At 34.4% G+C, this 22,849-nt stretch overlaps 1 protein-coding gene across 1 annotated transcript in view; it reads left to right on the forward strand.

The window, feature by feature from the left end:
- The first annotated feature begins 2,280 nt into the window (after positions 1–2,280).
- chm (CHM Rab escort protein) overlaps positions 2,281–22,849 on the forward strand; it is a 107,564-nt gene continuing 86,995 nt past the window's right edge. The window contains 1 exon segment of the mRNA NM_203461.3: positions 2,281–2,364. Coding sequence (NP_982286.2) covers positions 2,313–2,364 — 52 coding nt within the window. The 5' untranslated portion in view covers positions 2,281–2,312.

Raw genomic sequence — 22,849 nt, forward strand, 5'->3', positions numbered from 1 at the left:
TTGTTTTGCATAATTACATTTATCCAATCCTAGACCTAACCCTCACCCTGATCTTAACCATAGGAAGTACGTGCAATTAAATATTATTGCTCATCATTAGTAAAATTAGTTAAACTGAAACAAGGACACCTTCAAAGAAACAAATTTGTAAAATTTAGTATCTGGTCTCAAATCTTAGGTTGTCAAAACTAACTAAAAACATCAACAGAATAAATCCAAACTACTTTCAATGAGAAATAAGAAAACTTATAAATTATGAAAAAAAAAAAACTGCTCAAATAAATAAATGGAACACTTAAACAACACATTTAACTCCAAGTGTTCCCTTTTTTGTGCAGTTAATCAATAAGTCATGACAACATATGATTTTAGGTTAATTAAACTAAATTATGTTTCTTCTAGTTAGGTTATACAGGCTGTTTTAAATCAGTGTAATGGCATTTCAGTAAAAATGACTGATAAAACATATGCTGGATAAGTTGGCGGTTCATTCCGCTGTAGCAACCCCAGATTAATGAATTAACTTAGCCAAAAAAAAAAAAAGAATAAAAATCAAATGCTGTAAAAAGAAGCTTTTTAATACCTTTGCCACTTAAAAATCATATTTCCTTTGTCATTTCAGTATTTAAACACATATCAGATAGGCTATTGTTGAACTCAACTTTAATTTTTCTAATAATGAACAGTTAGGGGTCTTAAGATGTGTTTTTGTTTTAAATGCATCTTGATAGCTGGCTGTCAGTGCCTTTTAAGCCAGAAGGGTATTTTGACAGCTCATCATTAACACCTCTTGCCAACTACTGCTATTTGAAGAAACAATATTCTGTTGTTGACAGCAGCTGGGAACATAAGCCATCGGCGAAGAAAAAAAAGTGTCATTTTTATCAAATTTAAAGAACTCCTTTCTCTTTTCAATCTTGCTACGAAGGTGTCATAAGCTGGATATTTTGAACTTGCTTTGGTTTTAAGAAAAGATCATAGAACTTTTCATTGGGCATGAAATAACTTCTTAGATTGCAATTTTTTAGACGTAACTTCTCAGTTGAAAAATAGTTCCCAAACTGGGGTGGACATTCTGACCACCAGGGGTGCGCGAGAGAACGTTTGTAATGGTGAAAAAATTTATATTTTATTATTTTCATGCATTTCTTTTGGGTAAACTAAAAATGTCATATTTTTGAGAGAAAACAAATTCACTGAGAGAAAAAATCACATTACAAATTGTAATTTACAACCTATGCATACTCACTCATCTCGCAGTTTCAAGTATGTCACAAAAGCCCACATGTTCCCATAGGCGCTAAATGATAGTAGACTAAATTCACAATTTTTTCCATTCCATTTCCATTTTTTCCATTCGTAAAGTTTTTTCCACTTACTATATTCATCAAAATGGACACCTGGTTAAAAACTGGCACTTTAAAGAAGTCAAGCGACAGTAGGGATGAACCATCTACATCGACCTCTTCCATAAAGATGTGTAGCGGCCTTGAATACATGGACTCGAAGGATAACCAACAACGTGAAGAGGCGCAGGCGGAAACAGAGGAATCCAGCAGAGATGTACTAATGAAGAGAATTAGGCCTTTGCTAGAGAGTGAGAAAATGTTAAGTAAGAAACCCAAATATAGAGAGATTTTGCATGCGATTGGAGATGCAGGAAACCAACATCCAAATCAGTCTGTGGTGGTTTTAGCTAATAGCAGTCTTAGCGTCATATATGGTCCGGCACTAACAAACAAGACACAGCCACTTACAAAACATGCCTGTACGTTTTTTTAAGGAAAATTGGAGGAACTGCAGAAGAAGAAAAATAGGCACACAGGAGCAGTAAAAAGTTGCAACATTGGTTTCCTGAGTACACTGCCACATCCATAGATAGGCTATATATGTATATATCTATGTGCCACATCCACAAAGAAGCTCTAGCAATTAAAAAAATGCCTGATGAACTTTTATTGGTTCTTAATGTGAAATTGTCAAGTTCATAAAAGCTTGTTTTTATTTTAATCACATATAAAGAAAATAGAAAAGGGGTGCTTGGCAGGTGTCAAATATTAGAAAGGGATGCAAACAGCAAAAGGTTTGGGAACTGATCTATGTTACAACTGAAATTATTAATAACTGCTTTTATATTTATGAACCGGCCGTCACTGTGTTAGTTAGTAAATCAATAGCTTAAATATTTAGCTTATAAAGCATTATGTTGCGTTTTTAAAGCTGCTGTCGTGCTTAAATATCAAGGTTTTTTTTTAACCCAGAAGTTTACGTCAGGCTGCTGTGTGTCACGTGACAGTGTGTGTGGTTTCAAGATGGCTGCGGAGGATCTCCCGTCTCAATTTGATGTTGTCATTCTCGGAACAGGTATGTAATGCCTGCGTTAATGTTATATATTTATAATCATGTGCTCTTTGGACGTGTGTTTTGTGCAAAGTAGGATGACTGTTTCAGTGTTGTGTTACAAACACGTAAAATAAACAGTGACATGTACAGTACGCTAATGCTAACAGTAGTCTTTTTGACATTTGATGAAAAACGACATTTAAATATTTGTTATGGCAGTTATTTCATTGTTTAAATGTGTAGTTGGAGGAAACCGTAAAGAAAAAGCGTAAGAGTAATGTGGTCTGACTTTAGCTGGCTAGAGATGCTGAATCACTGATGAGACAGCTGTGTCTGAATGATTTTATTTCTGAGATATTTGGATGGTTTGTTATCTATATAACTGGGGTTTATGGTACATCTTGTCTTGTTTTGTTGTTGAAGTCGTATGTGGCTGTTCTTGCATAGGAACTTTCTAGATTAAAAGCACAACAAGATCAAAATGGGAGATTTTTAATTATTTCATGGACAGTTTTGTTTTTACTTTTGTTCACTGGAGTGGACAGCGGCTGATGAAAGATTAATCTGGTCCTGTGTCCCTTAGCATCAGTATTTCTTTTAGTCACTGAGTGTATAGTACTTTCATTTAGTTTTTTTACAAAATGTACTGCCTATTAAATCTGACTGCAACAAATTTAAAGCAAATAGCAGTTATTATCATGTTTATTATTATTGGAGTTTCTCTCAGTCACTTTGGTGCATTTATCACAACACTATTTATATTTGCACAACAGTTAATGCACTTTTCAAAACAATTAGTCATTTTTGCACATCAAATTTGTGGGTTTTATTTTTGAGCTCCTCCTTTAATCTATCACTGTCAGCAAATGAACAGTTTGTGGGCTGTGGCTAAGTATATTTTGCCTAAGCCAATCAGAGAAGCATTCCCATTCCAGAATGCAGACTTTCATTCATTCATTCATTCCTTTTCCTTTTGGCTTAGTCCCTTTATTAATCTAGGGTCGCCACAGCGAAATGAACCGCCAACTTGTCCAGCACGTTTTTACGCAGCTGATGCCCTTCCAGCTGCAACCCATCACTGGAAACCGAACGCGGGGAGAACATGCAAACTCCACGCAGATATTTCGACTGACCCAACAAGGCTCGAACCTACTGTGCCACCGCGTCACCAAATGCAGACTTTAGAAATCATAACAGTGCTGTCAAATGATTAATCAAGTCCAAAATAACCGTTTGTATTTACATAATATATGATTGTGTACTGTGCATATTCATTATGCAGCCTTTGAATGTATACATGTTTAAATCTTTAATTATAACTATCTAGCAAATATTTATATATATATAACACAAATGATTTCTAAGTAAATATTTTAGTTTTGTATTTTTGTTATTTCTGCACGATATTGAAAATAAACTTACATTGCAGTATTTATTTATTCTGCGATTTATGTATCGCTACATGAGGAGTTGAATAACCATTTAAAAAGAATTTATAATTTTAGATTGATTGGCATGATTCTGTATAGGAGTGCATAAAATATAATACAAAAATCTACAAGATAAATACAATAAAGGAAAATATATAAATAAATAAAAAACTTTGTTTTGTTGTTTTATTGTAACAGTTACAGGTATACAGTAATTGAATAATCAAATGTAAAATAATACCTTATAGTCTTCGTTATAAACAATTCAATAAAATGAATCATTATTAACTTGTCAAAGTTACAAATGGTACATTCATAGGCCTCAATGCTTTTAAAACCCTTACACAGTCAAAGGCTACAATAACACTCATGAAATGATAAATTATAACCCAGACTCTACACTACACATGATGTGAATATAAATCCTGAAGCAGCTCTAATCTGTGCGTATTAATCTATAAACAAATATAAATGCTACTCGCATATTATATAAATACAGACTTTTATTTTGAATTGTGAAATTAAATTATATTCAATAACTTTATTTGGGTTTTTTATCGTTGTTGTCTTTATAGAATTGATGAATATGGTATTATCATTATTGCAGCACTAACTTTTGTTACAATTTTGAAGGTTAAATTATTTATTATCTAATATTAATAATAATAATAATATTTTTATGCAAATTTTAAGGGTAGGGCTGTGCGTAAAAATAAAACATATTATTACTGTGGAATAGGGTTGGACGATGTCGACCAATTTGGCATTGTAAGATGTCTAATGTGAGACACTGCAATGGACAATAGCATCGACATCATAGGCTGAGGTAAATTAATTATTTCTGAATAATTAGTTAATCCATAATGAATAATTTATTTGTAGTCTACCATTTCAACTACCTGACCCGCATGGTCTTTATTTTACTCATAAACAAATCATAAATAAATAAAGATAAGTTTTACACAAATTACCACCTGTCAATCACTTTTTCCGCGGGAGGTTGATCAGTAAAAAAGGTGCACAATTAACAATATCTGAGGTTTTTACTAAAATTAATAAGTAGTGGTAAAGTGAAAGACTGTTCAACTGTATTAACAACTAAAGTGAGACGCCATCCAGTGGTACATCCTTGATAAACTGTCGGACGTGCACTGCTCTCTGGAGCTCCTCAGACGAGCGCATGACTGTGTGTGTGTGTGTGTGTGTGTGTGTGTGTGTGTGTGTGTGTGTGTGTGTGTGTGTGTGTGTGTGTGTGTGTGTGTGTGTGTGTGTGTGTGTGTGTGTGTGTGTGTGTGTGTGTGTGGTCAAGTGATGCGCGTTTTCAGCAGACTGTTCGGAAATGCTAGGTTAAACACGGTGTGGATGTGGATTATTTTCATTCTAAAATGCCATTTTAATACTAAGACGTATTAGTGTAAATAGGGCCTAAGTGTGTATTTTTCGCAAGCAGGTTTGCGACGGGGTGGGGCAGAGGATCAGAGATGTTGCCTCAGCATCATGTTTTCTATCCGCTTGTTAAGTGGTGACGTGTTTGTGACGTATGTAATACTGTTTCCGGGTCCAAGCCGCCATTCATTTGAGTGGAGAAATCATTTGTTTATGATCACGTTTTATTCCTATCACACATTAAAGTTAATTTTATATAAAATCATAGTGTACACAACAATCTCTGGGCTTGCTGCATAACAAACACCACAAATTTTACATTTTATAAAAAATTAATCACTTTCTGGCCATTGGATATTAGGCATGGACATATATATTGCGATCGTGATTTTCGAAAGCCTTAAATCACTTTGTAAATGTTTATTATTACTATTTCATGAGTCTCCCCATTCAGTTAAACAGAGCGCTTGGACCCGAAAGCCGCTTCGCGTGACGTCACATTTAACAAGCGGATCGGCCCAACCCTACCGTGGAAAAAAATGTGTGCCATAGGTATGGGATGATAACCGTTTTCAAGGAATACATCGGTTTGGATAAGTCAGGGTTTTAAAACCGCCAAAATTTTCTGCAATACACCCAAGGTATGTGTAAGATTTTTTTTTTTCCTTCTTTTTGTTTGATTTTTAGGACAACAATAACTTCAGCAGAAAAAAATATCCAAAAATAGCATTTTAAATTGTAAAAACATTCAGTGTTTTTGATACAATTGAAGACAGCAGAAGTCAATTAATCTTTTGAATTATTTAGCCTGATGTGTTTACAGTTACAAACTATTATAAATCTTTAAAAAAATAAAATATATTGATTTTACAGGTTTTCCAGAGATGGTATGCAGCTGGAAGGGCATCCACTGCATAAAACATAATATGCTGGATAAGTTGGTGGTTCATTCCGCTGTGCCGATCCCAAATTAATTACGGGACTAAGCCAAAAAGAAAATAAATGAATGGATGATTTCAAAGAGGAAAAAAGTTTTTGTTTTTTACCCAGACATTTAAAAAGAATATATTTTAGAGAAGTGAGCACAATACCGTGAAACCGTGATATTTTAATTCAAGGTTATCATACTGTTAGAATCTTATATCGGCCCATGTCTAGTGTACCGTAAAAATTTTTTTCATTTGGTATATACCGTGAAATGTAAATAAGTGGATATGGCCAACTCACTATTGCTTTATATTTTCAACTAGAAGTCATCACTTAGTTTCAATATTCATGCAGGAATTGTAATTGTTTACATTTATTTTTTTAATACATTTTTTGAAGGGAAAAGTGTTTGATAATTTTACATATTTATATTTTCATGTTTATGTTTTATTTTCCTGTTACTTAGGATATTTTTGATATCAGTGAAAAGACGTTACATAATTTTTATCATGATAATATCTGTCCACATAAAATGGTGAAATGTGACACAGCGAAATTTGTTGTACATCTAAAGTCAAATATTTTATTTACCATATTTAATATAGGTTAAAAATAAAATGCTAAATAATCAAATAAGATCAAGTATTTTTTTAAATATTAAAGTATATTTATAATATAAGGCCATTTTGTAAATTTTTTGGAATAACTCCCTTTGTAAAAAAAAAAAAAAACATACACTGTAAAAATGCAGGGTTCCACACTATTCCTTCACGATGTCTCAACATAAATTGATTAAGTTAACCTAATTGTTATTACCAGTTTTAGTGGATTCAACATAAAACTATTAAGTTATCCCCCCCAAAAAAACTTTAAGAATTGTGTTGATTCAGCTCATTTTATGTAAGTAGTTTGAACAAGCAGTAAAAAGCATTTATAGTAGCCCCCTTGCAGTAATTTAGAATGGCCAGCCTGATCTCACGAGGAAACTTTACTATTTTACCGTTTATCAGTTTAGTGGCTAATACCTACGAGTTTAGTAATACAAAAATGTAAAGTTTTAAAAAGGAGGCGTGTCACCAAACCCCACCCCTAAACCCAAATGTCATTGGAGGATAAACAATCATACTAAATTGTACAAATGAGATCATACAAATTCATTCGAATTAGCCACTAATGACACATTTAAGAATCATTGACGAGCCTTTTAAATACTAACCAAGAATGCAGAGTTTCAGAGTTTCACTGTGGTCAGTCCTAGTTTAACATTCCATGACCTGGTCTAGAGTTTAGCCCTACTTTGTCGAGTGCAGTTTTCTAAAGTAGTGCACATAAACCTGTTTGTGGTTTATGGAACTGGAGCTGACCCTGACTCTGTGACCTGCTTCAAACCCGGCACTGAATTGTAGGTTTGTGCTGGAGACCCTCTGGAGGGAGGATACTTTGCTGGACTCTATGGTGCAGCGCGAGACCCCTAGAATGATACTGTCCTCGTTCTCTCCAATGTCCTGATTCAAAGAGCAGAAGTGTGTTTATATGCAGGCCAGATCCTCAGGACAGTGCCGAAGCTAGCGGGAGATGAAGTTACTCCCTGGTGCAGGGCATTGTTCTTTACAACAGGGAGTAGAGGTAGATGGTAGAAGAAAAAGAAAGAGAAAAGAGGGGTTAGTGCGATCGCTAAGAGCAACATTCCCTTGCTGTGATTGATGGTGTGCAAATGAATATATCTGGCCCACTTCTGGTTCCGCTCATGCAAAACCACCAGAGCCGGTTGGTCCCAAGGTAACCGGTGACATCGGGACACTCACAGCTTGGACTATTTCTGGTCAGACTCCGTTCCGTGTCAAGGTTGCTCAGACAAGCGTGCTTGTCCCAGACTCCCTAGTTACCCCCATTTTTGCTGCTGGATACGGACGCAAATGAGGATATGGACAGGGAGCAGTTGTTAATGAATACCACGGCCCCCATAATGATGCCTGCTAGACCCTCTGACTGTGTGAAGGACTGCGTTCCCGTCGGTTGCGCCCCGTCAGCTGGCGAACTCACACCTGACCTGGCTTGTCCCATGAGACTCCATGCTCGGGGTCTGGTGCGATAGGAGCAGATGCCTATAGACCTTTTCATTTTTTTATTGTTTGGCTCAAAGTCCCAGAGTGAAATAGAATAATCAAGAACAAAACAGCAAGCTAAAGTCCCTCCGGCTTTGGGTTATTTTCTCATAGTTGCCTTGCTGTATTGCTGTAAAAAACTGATTCAAGGGACTATAGAAAGTATTATAGGTGCATCCCAAATCACACTTATTCACTATTCTATACCATTTTGTAGTATGTTCACACTACTTTATTTCACTACTTTATACTTCTGCATCAAGTGCATTCATATGGTCTGGCATAGCCCTCGCTGTGGCTGAGGTCAATGTTGACGCACACCTCTAAAAACGCAATGACGCGTGGCAAAATCTCTGTGATTGGTCGGCTTGTTAGCAGTGACGAGTTGTGGTGGATTTAGACATGGGCATTTTAAGCAATCGCCCAGGGGTGCACTTCAGAAAACCATCGTTTGCCAACTAGGTTCTTAAGTTCTGTCGTTACAGACATAGTTTGTTGATTTGGCAATTACCCAATCCATTGTTCCAACGAATATTCGCAAACTGCGTCACAAACTTTTGCACCAGCAACTACACCTCTGGAGCTGTAGATAGAAACCTAACTCCTACCTGTGTTCTATTCCCAGTAATTCCCCCAATGCCCTCTTTGTTTAGAACAGGGTTCACCAACCCTGTTCCTGGAGAGCTACCTTCTTGCACATTTCAGTTGCAACCCTGACCAAACACACCTGTTTGTAATTATCAAGTGCTGCTTTAGGTACTATTAATTGGTTCAGGTGTGTTTGATCAGGGTTGGGCCTGAATTCTGCAGGAAGGTAGCTCTCCAGGAACAGGGTTGGTGACCCTGGTTTACAACATTTAAACTTGGAATTATTTTTAAAAAAAAAGCATTAAGGTCATCTCTCTTAGGCGTAGTTTGCTCTCAAAGAATTTTTACAGTTCAATTTTAGCGATCTTCATGTTTACAATTGCAAAAATTGTGAAATTTTTGTTATGTTAAGTTTAGATATACAGTTGAAGTCAGAATTCTTAGCCCCCCTTTGATTTTTTTTTTTTTTTTTTTTAATATTTCCCAAAGCAAGACATTTTCACAGTATGTCTGATAACATTTTTTTCTTCTGGAGAAAGTCTTAATTCAGCTAGAATAAAAGCAGTTTTTAATTTAAAAAAAAATAAAGGTTAAAATTATAGCCCCTTTATGCTATATATTGTTTTGATAGTCTACAGAGCAAACCACTGTTATACAATAACTTGCCTAATTACCCTAACCAGTTAAGCCTTTAAATGTCACTTTAAGCTGTATAAAAGTGTCTTGAAAAATATCTAGTAAAATATTATTTACTGTCATCATAGCAAAGATAAAATAAATCAGAAAATATTAGAAATAAGTTATTAAAACTTATGTTTAGAAATGTGTTGAAAAAAAGCTTCTCCGTTAAACAGAAATTTGGGGGGAAATGAGGCAAATTATTTAAGGGGGCTAATAATTCTGCCTTCAACTGTATGTACAGTGTATTATATTAAGGTCAAGGTTTATTTAAACACCAGACATCAATACATGTTTATAAAAATTCACACAGCAAGCAACACTGGCCAAATTAATCGAAACCTAATGAATCATATCTAAACTGCATTATAAACACTCATCAACAAATAAGATAAGCTCGCCAGCAGCTGCTACTACACATCCATGCACATTTTCCTGCAATAATGCACCAAAGGTAATTTTGGCAACTGGTAAATGTCCCCATTGTAATCTTATTTAATGGTGGATGGCCATTGTTGTTTCACAAATATTACATTCAAATATTTAAGCTCATAAATATTGAATTCCACGATTATGTAAGTCATTTCAATTGAGTTGAAGAGAATGTTAATTTTTAAAAATTAAACTGATTTTTTTTGGGCAATATTTCCAAATGCATTTGTTAAGTTATCTTGGAAACAAGCTTATAAATAATTACCTGTAATATTTTGAATGTAAATATTTATTAATGTGTTGAAGTATATCGGTTAACTTCAACACACACACACACACACACACACACACACACACACACACACACACACAGACAGACATTACGGCTTGAAATCATTTGATGTATTGAAAGTTTGGAAAAGGCATGTCATCGACTCGTCATAGCTGTTTATATGAATAGAACTAAACTAAACATTTGGTTCAGTTGGACAACGAATGCTACAATTCTAAACTGAAAGCGTAGGCTCTGTTTGTGTTTACATGATGTAAAGGCTAACTGGAATATTACCAAAATCCCATTATAAACCAACTATGAAAGTGCATGCAAACACAGTCAGTGATAATTGAGAAAAAGCTTTCATGTTTAAGCTCTATTCTCTTTGTGAGAGAATGTTTGTCTCAAGACTTTCCTAAAACCGTCTGCCTAGATAAAGCCTGAAGCCTGTCGCTTTGAGATCAGTTTTGCTCCGAGATCTGTCATCTTCTCAGCCTGCTCTGGTGTAATAAGGTACATCTGTGCCTACCTCTAGTTGTGGAGTGATGGGCAGCTGTCTTTCTTCATTCAGCTGTTCAGTAGTGGCGTTGACTTTGATAATTCACTTGACAAAATTTGCTTATCATTTTTATCAAAGTAGTTCCAGAGTTCATTGCGCCAAGAGAGAGCCAATCAAATACTATAAACCAGTTTCCAATGTCACTACATGCATATTTTTTGTGCTGTTTAACTGGGGCTGCTCGATTATGGGAAAAATCGTAATCACGATTATTTTGGTAATAAGTGATTACTCAAAACGATTATCAGTTAAAGTCAAAATTATTCGCCCTTCTGTATATTTTTTTATATATAAATATTTCTCAAATAATGTTTAACAGAGGAGTTTTTCCACAGTATTTCCTATAATATTTTTTCTTCTGGAGAAAGTCTGATTTGTTTAATTTCAGCTAGAATAAAAGCAAGTTTAAATATTTCGAGAGAGCTTAATATTATTAGCCCATTTGAGCAATGTATATTTTTGATTGGCTGCAGAAGAAACTACTGTTATACAATGACTTGCCTAATCACCCTTATTAAGCCTTTGAATGTCACTTTAAGCTGAATACTAGTATCTTGAAAAATATCTAGTAAAATTTAATGCAAAGATAAAAGAAATCGATTATTAGAAAGGAGTAATTAAATCTGTTATGTTTAAACTGTGCTTTAAGCATCTTCACTGTAAGAAAAAAGCTTCAGCTACAAAAGTCTTTCAGTCAAGAGCAGTGAGGGATTTTCTCCTTTTGTTGTTTGATTAATAATAAAAACAGGCAGCAGCAGGAATATTGCGCACTGTCAAGAATAGTGCGACTATGATATGATGTCTCTTTCACATGTCTTTTGATTCTCAACTTGTTTATTACACAAACGAGGGTTAATACGAATAATCAATAAACACCACGCTCTGACACACGTGCATGTATTTGACCATTAAAGTGCTCGCATTAAGCTCTCAAGCTTAAAATGTGTAGAATCAGTGGTAAACATCTTTACCTACAAACTCTGTCCCATAGACTTTACAGGCTTTAGGAGTCTTATCCACTCTTTGAAAAGTGTATCACTAATTAGTTGTGCCATTATTTGTAAGTTTAGGTGGTTTCTAAAACAAAATCTGCCAGTGTTGTTTTCGTTCTCTCATCTTCAGCGCTTTACGTTTTCGTGGCTGTTGCTTCCCGTTACCCTGTCACCTGAAGGCAGAAAGTATTGACTGAATGATTGATAGCTGTTATAAGCCAATCCATTCGTGTTCAGTTCTAGAGCAGTGCACCTATCAGAAGAGCCTGAAGTTGGGGCAAGCATTGCAGGATTTTTTTACTGTAGAAAGTTGACATGATGACTGTTTTAAACTATTCCCAAGTGCTGCGTTACCTGTTTTTAGGTGCAAACATGCATTCTGCGTGAATGTCTCCTTAATCTGCACATGACGTAAACATTTTGCATTGAAAACCGGTCGCAGAGCAACAATTTTATGCATTCGCGCAAATGCTCCCAAATATATTTTGAGGCTGCATAGATAAAATTCCGGGTGCATATGCGATTTAGAACTGTCGCAATTTCAAGCCTTGTTAAGGTGTTTACATGAGTTGCTTAAAAGTTCCTTTCATGATCCCTTTTTACATGTTATAGCACTATCCTGTCGCAAAATGCAGTGAAAAACCTACACGATAGTTCTGTAATAGTTTAATTGAAATGTTTGCATGTCTATACTGCACTTCAATAATGCTACTGAAATTGACATACTCCACATCTTAATTTGATTTCTGTTTAGTTCAATTATGAGCTTAATTGGATTAAATGAATCAAAAATCGCTGTTTACATGGTAGACTCTTAATCAGAGTATTGTCTTAATCACATTAAAATTGGATTATTGGTGTCCATGTAAACGTACTCAGTCAAAGAGTTTTTGGTAGCTTTATTAACGTTATTTATTAAAATTTATCAGTGTTGGTTGTTTCACTCAGTGAGCTATAACTGTTGCTAGTTCTCTCCATCAACAATAAGCATTATTAAATTATTTTTTTAAGTTCGAACGACAAGAATTAACAGAAAATTCTATTTAAGTGATTAAGATTATTTGGCTCAAAGGGAGTAAACTGTTTCAGGCAGGTTGATTGATCATCAATGTTTTTTTATTTTATTTATTTTTCAGTATACACTGTAAAAAATGATGGATTCCACAAATGCTATCTCACGGCAATGCGTAACTTTTTGAAGAAGTGACTAATTCGTATGAATTTGTACAGACTAATTTGTACAATTCAGTACGATTTGCTCATCACCCAATGACCGTTAGGTTTAGGGGCGGGGTTGAGTACCACACTTCCTTTTTAAAATCGTACATTTTAGTACGCCTGAACTCGATTTAGCCACTAAACTGACAAAACGTAAAATACTTACGTTTCCTGATGAGATCAGACTGATTCCACACTATCAATTTGTGTTTGGACAACATATAGAAATTAAGTTAACTTATTAGTTTTTACTAATTTAAGTTGATCTTCCCAACAAACAAACAAACACAATTTAAAGAATTGTGTTGTTTCAGCTCATTTTAAGTAAGTAGTTTAAACAAACAGCATATCAGTGGTTTGAACAACAGTAAAAAATATTTTGAGTGTTTGTTTATTTTATTTTATTTTTTTTTTTTTAATGGTTTGTAGCTTTATAAGAAACATAGGGCATTAGTTACCTATGGCTGCAGCTAAACTTTTTATGAATACAATGATTTCTCAGCTAGTCCCACATGAACATTACAACATTAAAACCATTGTATATTATCTATAAACGAACTGTAAAAATTTTAGCTAAAAAGCCAAGCATATCATCATTGTAATTGTATTGCACAACATAAATTACTAACATTCGACAGTCTCTTATTTTATGCTAATGTGTGTTTAATGTATAAAATATTTAATGATCTTGCAACAATATAAGACAGACTAGGTTAACGTTTAGAGGTGATTGTTCAGTTAAACTTAGGAGAACTGCTTTTGGACAACTAGTTATTTCAGTCAGAGCAGCAGAAAGATGGAATAAAATATCAGTGCATATCAAAGTGAGAGAGTACCACTTTTAAAACGGTTCTTAAAACTTGGCTTAAACAAAATCAAATATGCAACCACTGGTTTGATTTTATTTTATCGACGATGTATTGTATTGTAAGTGTATAATGTATTGTTTTTTTATTGTTAAATTTGTTACAACTTCCTGGCCAGGGACTACAGATGTAAATTAGCTTTATAGCTAACTCTGGCACAACATGTCATGTTGTACATTGTCCCTGTTTAAATAAATAAAATAAAATAAAACAAATTAAAAATTAAATAAAGAAAGAAAAATCTGAAATCAGAATCATAAACAGCGGTCCATCTCTATAATTTGGTGAGCAAAGTAACATTTTATTGAGTGTTTTTAATTATTCGAATAATTCTTACTGATCGAATATTCAACTATTCAATATTCATGCACATCCTGAGTATTTGACAGTATTTTATAATGAATATTCGCTGAAGCGCAACATATCGTACATATAGCGTCTATAGAGTCTGAAGGATGCAGACAATGTGAAGGTACAAAACTCTACAGAGGAGCATCATTAGAGGCTTGGCAATCATTGGCTGACAGGCCTGACTGAGATGCACGTTTAGTTCATCTCATACCAGAGCTGTTCTCTCAGCAGCTGCTAATAGAGCAGCAATGAAGAAAACAAGCCAGCCATTTCACCGGCCTGTTCTTTGAGCCTGGGTTAATGTAACTATTCATCTTGCTTGGACCCCATGTGCCTTTAGCTTGAATAGCCTCTATTAGCAGTCATGTGATTACAGAACACCTTCACAGATATCACTGTGCTCTTTTCGGCTGATTGATTTCTCATGGCCCTTGAGCATTAGGGCAGAATTGATTGTTAGTAAGACTTCCAATTGGCATCGTAGTCACAGGCCATTTGCAGATTGACCATGATCACTGGAACAGGGGTTAGGACTTTGAATCTATGTTGTTTATCTGTTAGACGTTTAGATTTCATTTAACCTAATCATGGATTAGGGCTGGATTTTTTTCTTAGTCTTTTTTTCCTTTTTTTGACTGCAAAATATTGGAGTTTAATTGATGGGTCAGTGACATGACTAGAGTTATATAGTAATTTTTTAATCAAAATAAATTTAGATATTTTTGGTGAGTATATAATCAAGTCAATTTTTTCCTAACGTAGAGCTGCACGATTCTGGCTTAAATGAGAATCACGATTTTTTCGCTTAAAATGAAGATCACGATTTTCTGATGATTCTGTAGATGTAAAATAAAGGTTAATATGAGTAGGCTATAATTATTGTTATTTCTAAAACGTATGGTAAAACAAAAATATTAGGCCTATGTGTAGGTCTACTATTTTTTAAAAATGCTAAATTTTGAATAGACTTGGAACAGGCGACTTGTACAGACTATAAATGTGTCCTGTTTGTCAATTCACAATAAAGTGTTGAAACAAATGCTTGACATTTGTCATTGAGAACATTATTAGACAGTTTTTTTTACTAGTAAAATGAGACTTGGTCATTATCAGATTCCCTCTTGCATTGTTTTCAACATTAAATAGTAGTTATAGTATATTTCAAGTAAACGTTTATTTTCATGGACACTTTGTGTTCACTATGAAAGAAAAAACACATCAAGGAGCTTATCATAATCATAACTCGTGATATGATCATTTAAATGATGTGCGGGCTGGTTTCACTTTCACTGCCGGGTGCGCTTATAGCTGCAGATTTTTTTCGGAAAAAAAAACACGCATGCAAATCATACTTCCTGCTCAGCTAACTTTATTAGCTGTTATTCACAGCCTATGCAGGTTCTTTTCACTAAAGCAGACATCAATGCCGGACATGTGCACGCCCTCTTGGTAGTAAAGAAACAGTGTGTCAGCTCACTTTTAACACTGTTGACTGTTTTCAAAGCTATTATGCCAATGTTTAGCATTTTGGCAGAGCACCTACTGCAACTTTAATACAATTCAAAATGTATGTTGTATGTTTCTGGCAGGATACCTGTGGATAGTGATATAATAAATTATTGATGCGTGATGTATAAACTGATTTCACGGGGCCGCCATTTTAAACGGAGAAATCGAGGCTGCGGTGGGAAGAAACCCAAAAGCCTAAGTCACACAGGAATGTTGTGAACCTGACTGTATATCTTATCAGCGAAGCAAAAGTGACACAAATTTATAATTTCACCGCCTTCCGAGTGGCCCGAAGGTCCGTTCTGAATGGAAAGTAAAAATAAAAAGCGATATTGGACCTCATTTTCAGCTAAATTAAGGGAAATGACACTACTTAGCTAATGTTTTCTTTCCCAAACACAAATTTTAGATGCCATTCGTCAAACTCAAGTAAATTAACTGATTCTTTCACTATATTAGACTTGTCACGATACAAAATTTCGGTACTAAAATAAAAAATTAACGTCCATTTCCCATTAACATTAAAGGCACAGTTGATGGCATTCTTAAACAGCGCTGACTTGCCATTGTGTTCACGTGCTCAACAGAAATGACTGTGATTGGCTGTGAAGGTCATCAGTTCATCACACTTCACCAATGTTTACCGAGTGCAAACACAGATGAGCGATCCGCTGATAAAATGTCTGATCTTCACGGCTTTAAAACGCTCTTATGTACGTCTATCTGTGTTTGCAATCTGTGAAGAACGGTAAACTGATGACCAATCACAGTCATTTCTGTTGAGCACTGGTGAATACTTTGGCAAATCAGCGGTGTTTATAAACGCGCTCAGCGGCGCTTTAATGTTAGCGGGAAATGGACGTTTTTAAAACTTCAGTACCGGGACAACACTATTACAGACAACACGAGGATGTGCTACAGCGTACTGCATAGTGTAATTGCTCATGGGGTTACATAGACTGAAGCAGGGAAGTGTTCCAACGCTATTTACCTACTGCCATGAACTGAAGCCTAGGAGGACACTTAAGCGTCAAGAGACTGTCATGTTGTTTAATGCCTAATATGCTTTTAATTGTTCAAATTAAACTGAATGATATTAAAGTGATGTTTACACTATATTTGCATTTTGAAATTGTGGCAACAGCTGGAAGTTTGTAGTACACAGCATGTTGCTGCAATCTTTACAGTGCTGATCCTATACTTCCGGGTTTCTTCTGACTGCAGCCTCGCTTTCGTGTTTTAAAATGGCGGCCACGTGAAATAAGTGTATTGGCAACAGTATCCGTGTCGGCTGATAAAAGCTTTATTTCATTGTTAGCATTAGCAGTCTGATAAGGAAATAAATGATCATCCAACACATGAATCCTGCTGTTTTATCGGTCTTTAAACTAGGTGAAGTGAAAATTGGTTTTTAATTGATCAGGAGTAAACGCAATGAACTTCATACTCAAGTTATACTCAAGTTTATATTCAAAGGAAAAGCAGCTTTTGTGTTTTCCATGCAGAAAAAATGAAAGTCATACAGTTTTTTTGGGTTGAACACTTCAATTACACTCCACTGATGTGGAGAAAAACATACAACAGTATGGCGAGAGAGAGAGATAAGATGGGTGACATAAATGGGTGGAGTGTAAGAGAAAAGAAGTGACCTGCTCTCTCTCACCCTCTCTCTCTTTCTCTCTCACACAATCCCTCCCTCGCTCCCTCAGCCTCGACTATAAATAACCGAAAAATGACTTTCAAGGTGCAGAGATAGAATCCATTTGGAATGTTCTCTAAAATGAAGAGTGATTTATGATTTCATACAATTCCTGCTGAAAGCATTCGGGGCTTTGCCCGGTCATCAAAGTTCTGCCAGCTCAAATCTATTATTTATCGCCCAGCATGTCTATGTGGCATCAGAACTTTATGGCAGGTAATGTTTGTCTTTAGCAAACATGATGTGGAAAAATCAATGCCGGATAGGATAAATGGCATTAAAAGATGGTGGCGAGAGAGGTTATTTACGCATTGTAAAAAACATCTTCAGTATTATCTGGAAGGATATATTGAGACGCCCTGGACCGTAGATGTATAATTGAGATGCATTTGTTTTAAATGGACCAAGCAATTGAATGGGATGCTTTTCCATAAATATAATTATATTTCAGTTTAGGTGACATTTTGAATGATGTATTGCGCATCATTTGAAGTGCTCGCAGTGAGCCATTAACAAATCATTTTACCTCTTTAATCCGACATATTTAATTGTAACAGGATTATAATTTTTATCTGTTAATAATAAATTGCTTTGTAAAACATTGGTGTTGCACTGTAAAAAAAAATGCTAAGTTCCACACAATTAATTTATGTTTGGACATTATAAAGCAATTAAGACTTTTTCTACTTACTCTAACTTATTTTTTTTTTACAAATTTAAGTTAAATGAACTGAAACAACACAATTCTTGATTTTTATTGATTTATTTTTTTTGGCACAGCTCAATTGTTTTATGTTATAAATTAACTTATTAATGTGTTTGTATTGTGTATATTTATTATAAAGCCTATATATCTAGATGCATGCATAAATGTTTATTTTATATTTAAATAAAAAAATATTTACAGTACTGTTTGAAAGTTGTTGGCCATCATTAGATTTGTCATTTTTAGTATAATTATTTATATTTCTTTATATAATTATTTATATAAGTCCCTTTAAGACTAGCCATTTTACTCAGCGACCATCTTTGAAACGCCTCTCAGGCATTCTATTTGAATGGAGAAGCATCAAATTCTACAAAACTGCTTGCAAAGCTTCTGATTAGATTTCACATTAGGAATTACCAATAAAATTAAACAACAACTGTTTTTTTTGTTTCATTTCTAAACATTCGTATCACACAAAATCTGAAGAAGCTTGCGTCTGGTCTAAACCCCTCCCTCGGAGTATTGGCAGTCTATAGCGATCAATGATTGGCTTCTGTACTAGAAGGCAGGGCTTCATGTACCATATTAACTACACTTTTCCCCATTAAAAACAATACGAGTGACATGTTTTCTATAGTTTTTGATAATTATATTGGTTATGAATATAAATATTCAAAGGTATTAAGGATATTTATAGACCAAAACAGCTTAAACTGTCATTATGTGGCAGTGTACAGTGACAGTGTACAGACCTTAATGTACTTTAGAGGCAGTATGGGTTTGCCTGGACAGAGGAAAAAAGCAGAAAATAAACACATAAATTAGATGATGATTGGTTCTGGTATATGAATGAATACTAAATATATGAATGATAAATACTAAATACTGTCATTTGTTAGCATGAGTAATTTTATAGTTTTCTTTTTCCTGTGTTTATACAGTATCTTAATGCAGAGACCAGTTTTACATTTGAAAGGTTATTAAAGCTTAAATATAAAAGTAAAATAAACTACACACTATAATTTATTGGCTTCTAAATCCTGGTTATCACCATGAAACCAAATAGTATTATTTTTATATCATATAATAATAATGTAATATTTAAAATTATAATAATAAGGTTGATGATGATGATAATGATGTAAATCACAATATAATTTGTTGAATTTTGCAAAATTAAGCAAGTGACATGTATTTATTGAAATTATGTTTGACATGAATCTGGTAATTGCAAAGGCCACTAATACACTTGACAGTATCTGCACCCAGTCATTTACATAAAGTAAACATGAACAAATAAGTGTCCGTAGATAAAAAAGCTACCAATAGATTCCAAGTATTATGGATTCAACTGGTACATTTACTTGAACACACACGGTTTAAGCTCAAGTTTACATACTTCTCAAAGCCGCACTAAAAAGGCAGACGGAACGCGTGGGGTCCCTGAGAGCAAGATTGAGCAGCAGCGGGGCCGAAAACAACTCCATTAAGCCGCTGAAGCGTCCCTGTCCCTCCATCTTTCTTCTTCTTCATCTGGCCTTGCACAGCCCCATCTCACACACACAATGGAAAAGTGATTTATTCCGAGCAGGCCCGTCGTATCTTCCCCAGCACTGGCCATTTCACTGATGGAGAATCCTGGGATACAAGACACCCACATGCTCTCCTGCAGAGTGACCGAAAACCCCTCGTCCGAATTTAACGGCTTGACATTGAAATTCACCCTGTTGACTTTCACGACGCACACTCGTATATTCATATTGCTGATTCACTATTGCATGTTTCTGTAATAAAAAAATAAAAGCCCTTCATATTATTTGGTCAGAATTAGGACAGGGCAAAGATGAATCACATGCAAAATAAAAGTTTTTGACATCATATATTTGTGTGTATTAGTGGTGTAATGCAGGGGTTTTCAAACTTTTTCAGCTGAGGGCCCCTTTGTGTAGGGCGAATTCTTTTGGGGACCCCCCTTTTTAGACCAGAACGCCTATGGGCGCACAAATGAGCGCTAATGCATTTGCTATTTAAACAGCATAGTGCAACGCCTCAAAACGACTCTTGCGCCAAGCTGAAACTACCAAAAGACTATTGCGCCGCGTCTTGCGCCACACTGCGCTGGGTGTATGATGATTTCTTTTATTATAGCTTTTAGCAGGCACCAATCACATTTAAACAAATTTCTTCTTTTATATTCTGATACAAAATGTTATATAATATCCAAAATTTTAATATGTAATATAAAATGTATAAGAAATATTTAGCCAACAAAATAACCGTGGCTCTTAAGAAAACTGATCCCCAAGCAATACCTGTAGGACGTTAACATAATTTTTTTACCAATTGAGTTTAAACAGCTTTCTTCACTTTGGTACTCCTATTCAAAATGTAAAAGTATAAAATGTATAGGAAACATATAGCCAACAACATAACATGCATAACATTCAAGCTCTTGGGAAAACCAATTTCCAAACTGTGCCGAAAACACGCGGTAATACTTCTTGTTGTTTTCGTATGGTGACATCCAAACGCACTACCGCCACCTACTGATATGCGCGAAGTGACTCTCCAGAGTGAGAGTTGTCGATTTGAAGCGTCTCAGTCTCATTGAATCAACATGTTCTGATCAAATTCATTTGATTATTTCTTGATTCAGTTTCAAATAACATGAATTAATCATTTAACATACTTAAACTTGATTTGTTCTTTTCAATCTGACAAATTTTTATTTTGTAAATCCAATACATGCCTAGTTGATTTTTTTTTTAGTGTATGGGCTAAATAATGTAATTGCTACAACATTCAACAGCGTCAAGTTCCATTAAATTGATTTTAATCTTTACCATAAACATCATTGTTTATATCTGAACTATAAACTGTTCTCCCTGTTCTTCTGTGTTATTTAATTGTTTGTAAGAACTGAAAAAGTGTATAAACTGAATCTCTATCTAACGCAGATTTGAATGCAACGCTTCGAGTGATAAATAAACATATGCAAATCATTATCATTTATCATTTATGTAGCGTGGGTTTGAATTAAGATTACGATTTTTTTATGTTTTATTGTGCAGCTTTTGTCTGAATGCATTAATGGAGGCTAAACAAACACTTACAGAAAACACCTTTAAATATTAACCTAAGAAAGTATTTTGGTCCCACCACAACTTTTTCCGTCATCATTATATTTTGCTGGTAAGCCAAAATGCTTTCATGGATGTTATTTAAATGACGTGGAAGGCGATCTCTCTGCAATTGTTATAAATGTTGTATTAACAAGTTCAAGATAAGTTATTAATCCGCGGGTAAAGTCACGGATCACGGATCTACCGTGATATCCAGGCAATCCCATACTGTCCAGGCAATCCCATACTGCCTCTATAGTATTACAATGAGGTCTGGACTCTGGAGGTCACTTCATGACAGTTTTAGCTCTTTTGTTCTATAAATTTAAAAGTCAATGAATTATGTATTTTTTACTTTGATTATTATTTATATTTAATTTAATTTACCTTTTTTATATTACATAAATTCTTATTTGGTTTCATGGTGATATCCAAGTTTTTTTTTTTTTTTTTTTTTTTTTGTATTTGAGTGTTTTGTACATATTGCGACATCAGAAATTAATAAAATTATTTAAAAGTCAATAAATTATTATAATATATTTTTTATTCATTCATTTTCTTTTTGGCTTGGTCCCTTTATCAATCTGGGATTGCCACAGCAGAATGAACCGCCAGCTTATCCAGCATATGTTTTACGCTGTGGATACCCTTCTAGCTGCAACCCATCTCTGGGAAAACTATTGTTGTTGTTGTTGTTATTATTATTATTATTATTATTATTATTATTATTATTAGTCTTTTAAAATATTATGTAAATTCTTATTTGGTTTCATGGTGATCCCCAAGATTTTTGTTTTGTATTTGAATGTTCTGTACATATTGGGGCATGAGAAATTAATAAAGTAATTTAGAGGTCAATTAATTATAGTGTGTATGTTTTGCTTTGCTTTTATTGTTGTATATGTTTTTATATTATATGTAAATTATTCTTTAGTTTCATGGTGATACCCAACATTATATTGTGTTTTACTTTTAATATTGTTATTATTTTAAAATTATATGTAAATTCTTATTTGGTTCATAAATCTTTAGGGACTTCACGATCTGATATGATTCTGATTCCAGTTCTTATTCTTAACTTATCTTTTTCCTATTTTTTGCTGGTGTACATTTACATCTTTACAATTTTAATAATTTGAATATACAGAATCGATTCAGAAATTTTAAGAAACAATCTAGAATCGTTGAGAGAAAGAATTGCGATTCATCGATTTCATTTTTTTTTTCTTCCTCTCTAGGGGATGCATATGCTTTTTGTTTTGTAACATTCTGTACATGTGACATATGACAATTCAGAAGTCAATATAGTGTATAGTGTGTATTAAGCATGGGCCGGTATAAGTTTCTGACAGTATGAAAACCTTGGATAAAAAAAACACTGTTTTACAATATCATTTTTTAAATGTCTGGGTAAAAAAAATAAAAAATGCCCAATTTTAACACAATATTTATATAATTTTAGCAAACATTTATAATATTTTGGAACAGTAAAGATGTCAGGCTAAATAATTAAAACAAATCATTGACCTCTGCTATCTTCATTAGTTTCAAAAGCACAGATTTCTTTATAACACATAAGAAACCTTACATACCTGTACGAACGGTATAACAGAAAACTTCTGTGGTTTTAAAACCTTGACTTTTTCACACCACGGTAAACC

Source organism: Danio rerio, chromosome 21, assembly GCF_052040795.2.
Source record: "Danio rerio strain M-AB ecotype USA chromosome 21, GRCz13ab, whole genome shotgun sequence".
NCBI lineage: Eukaryota > Metazoa > Chordata > Actinopteri > Cypriniformes > Danionidae > Danio > Danio rerio.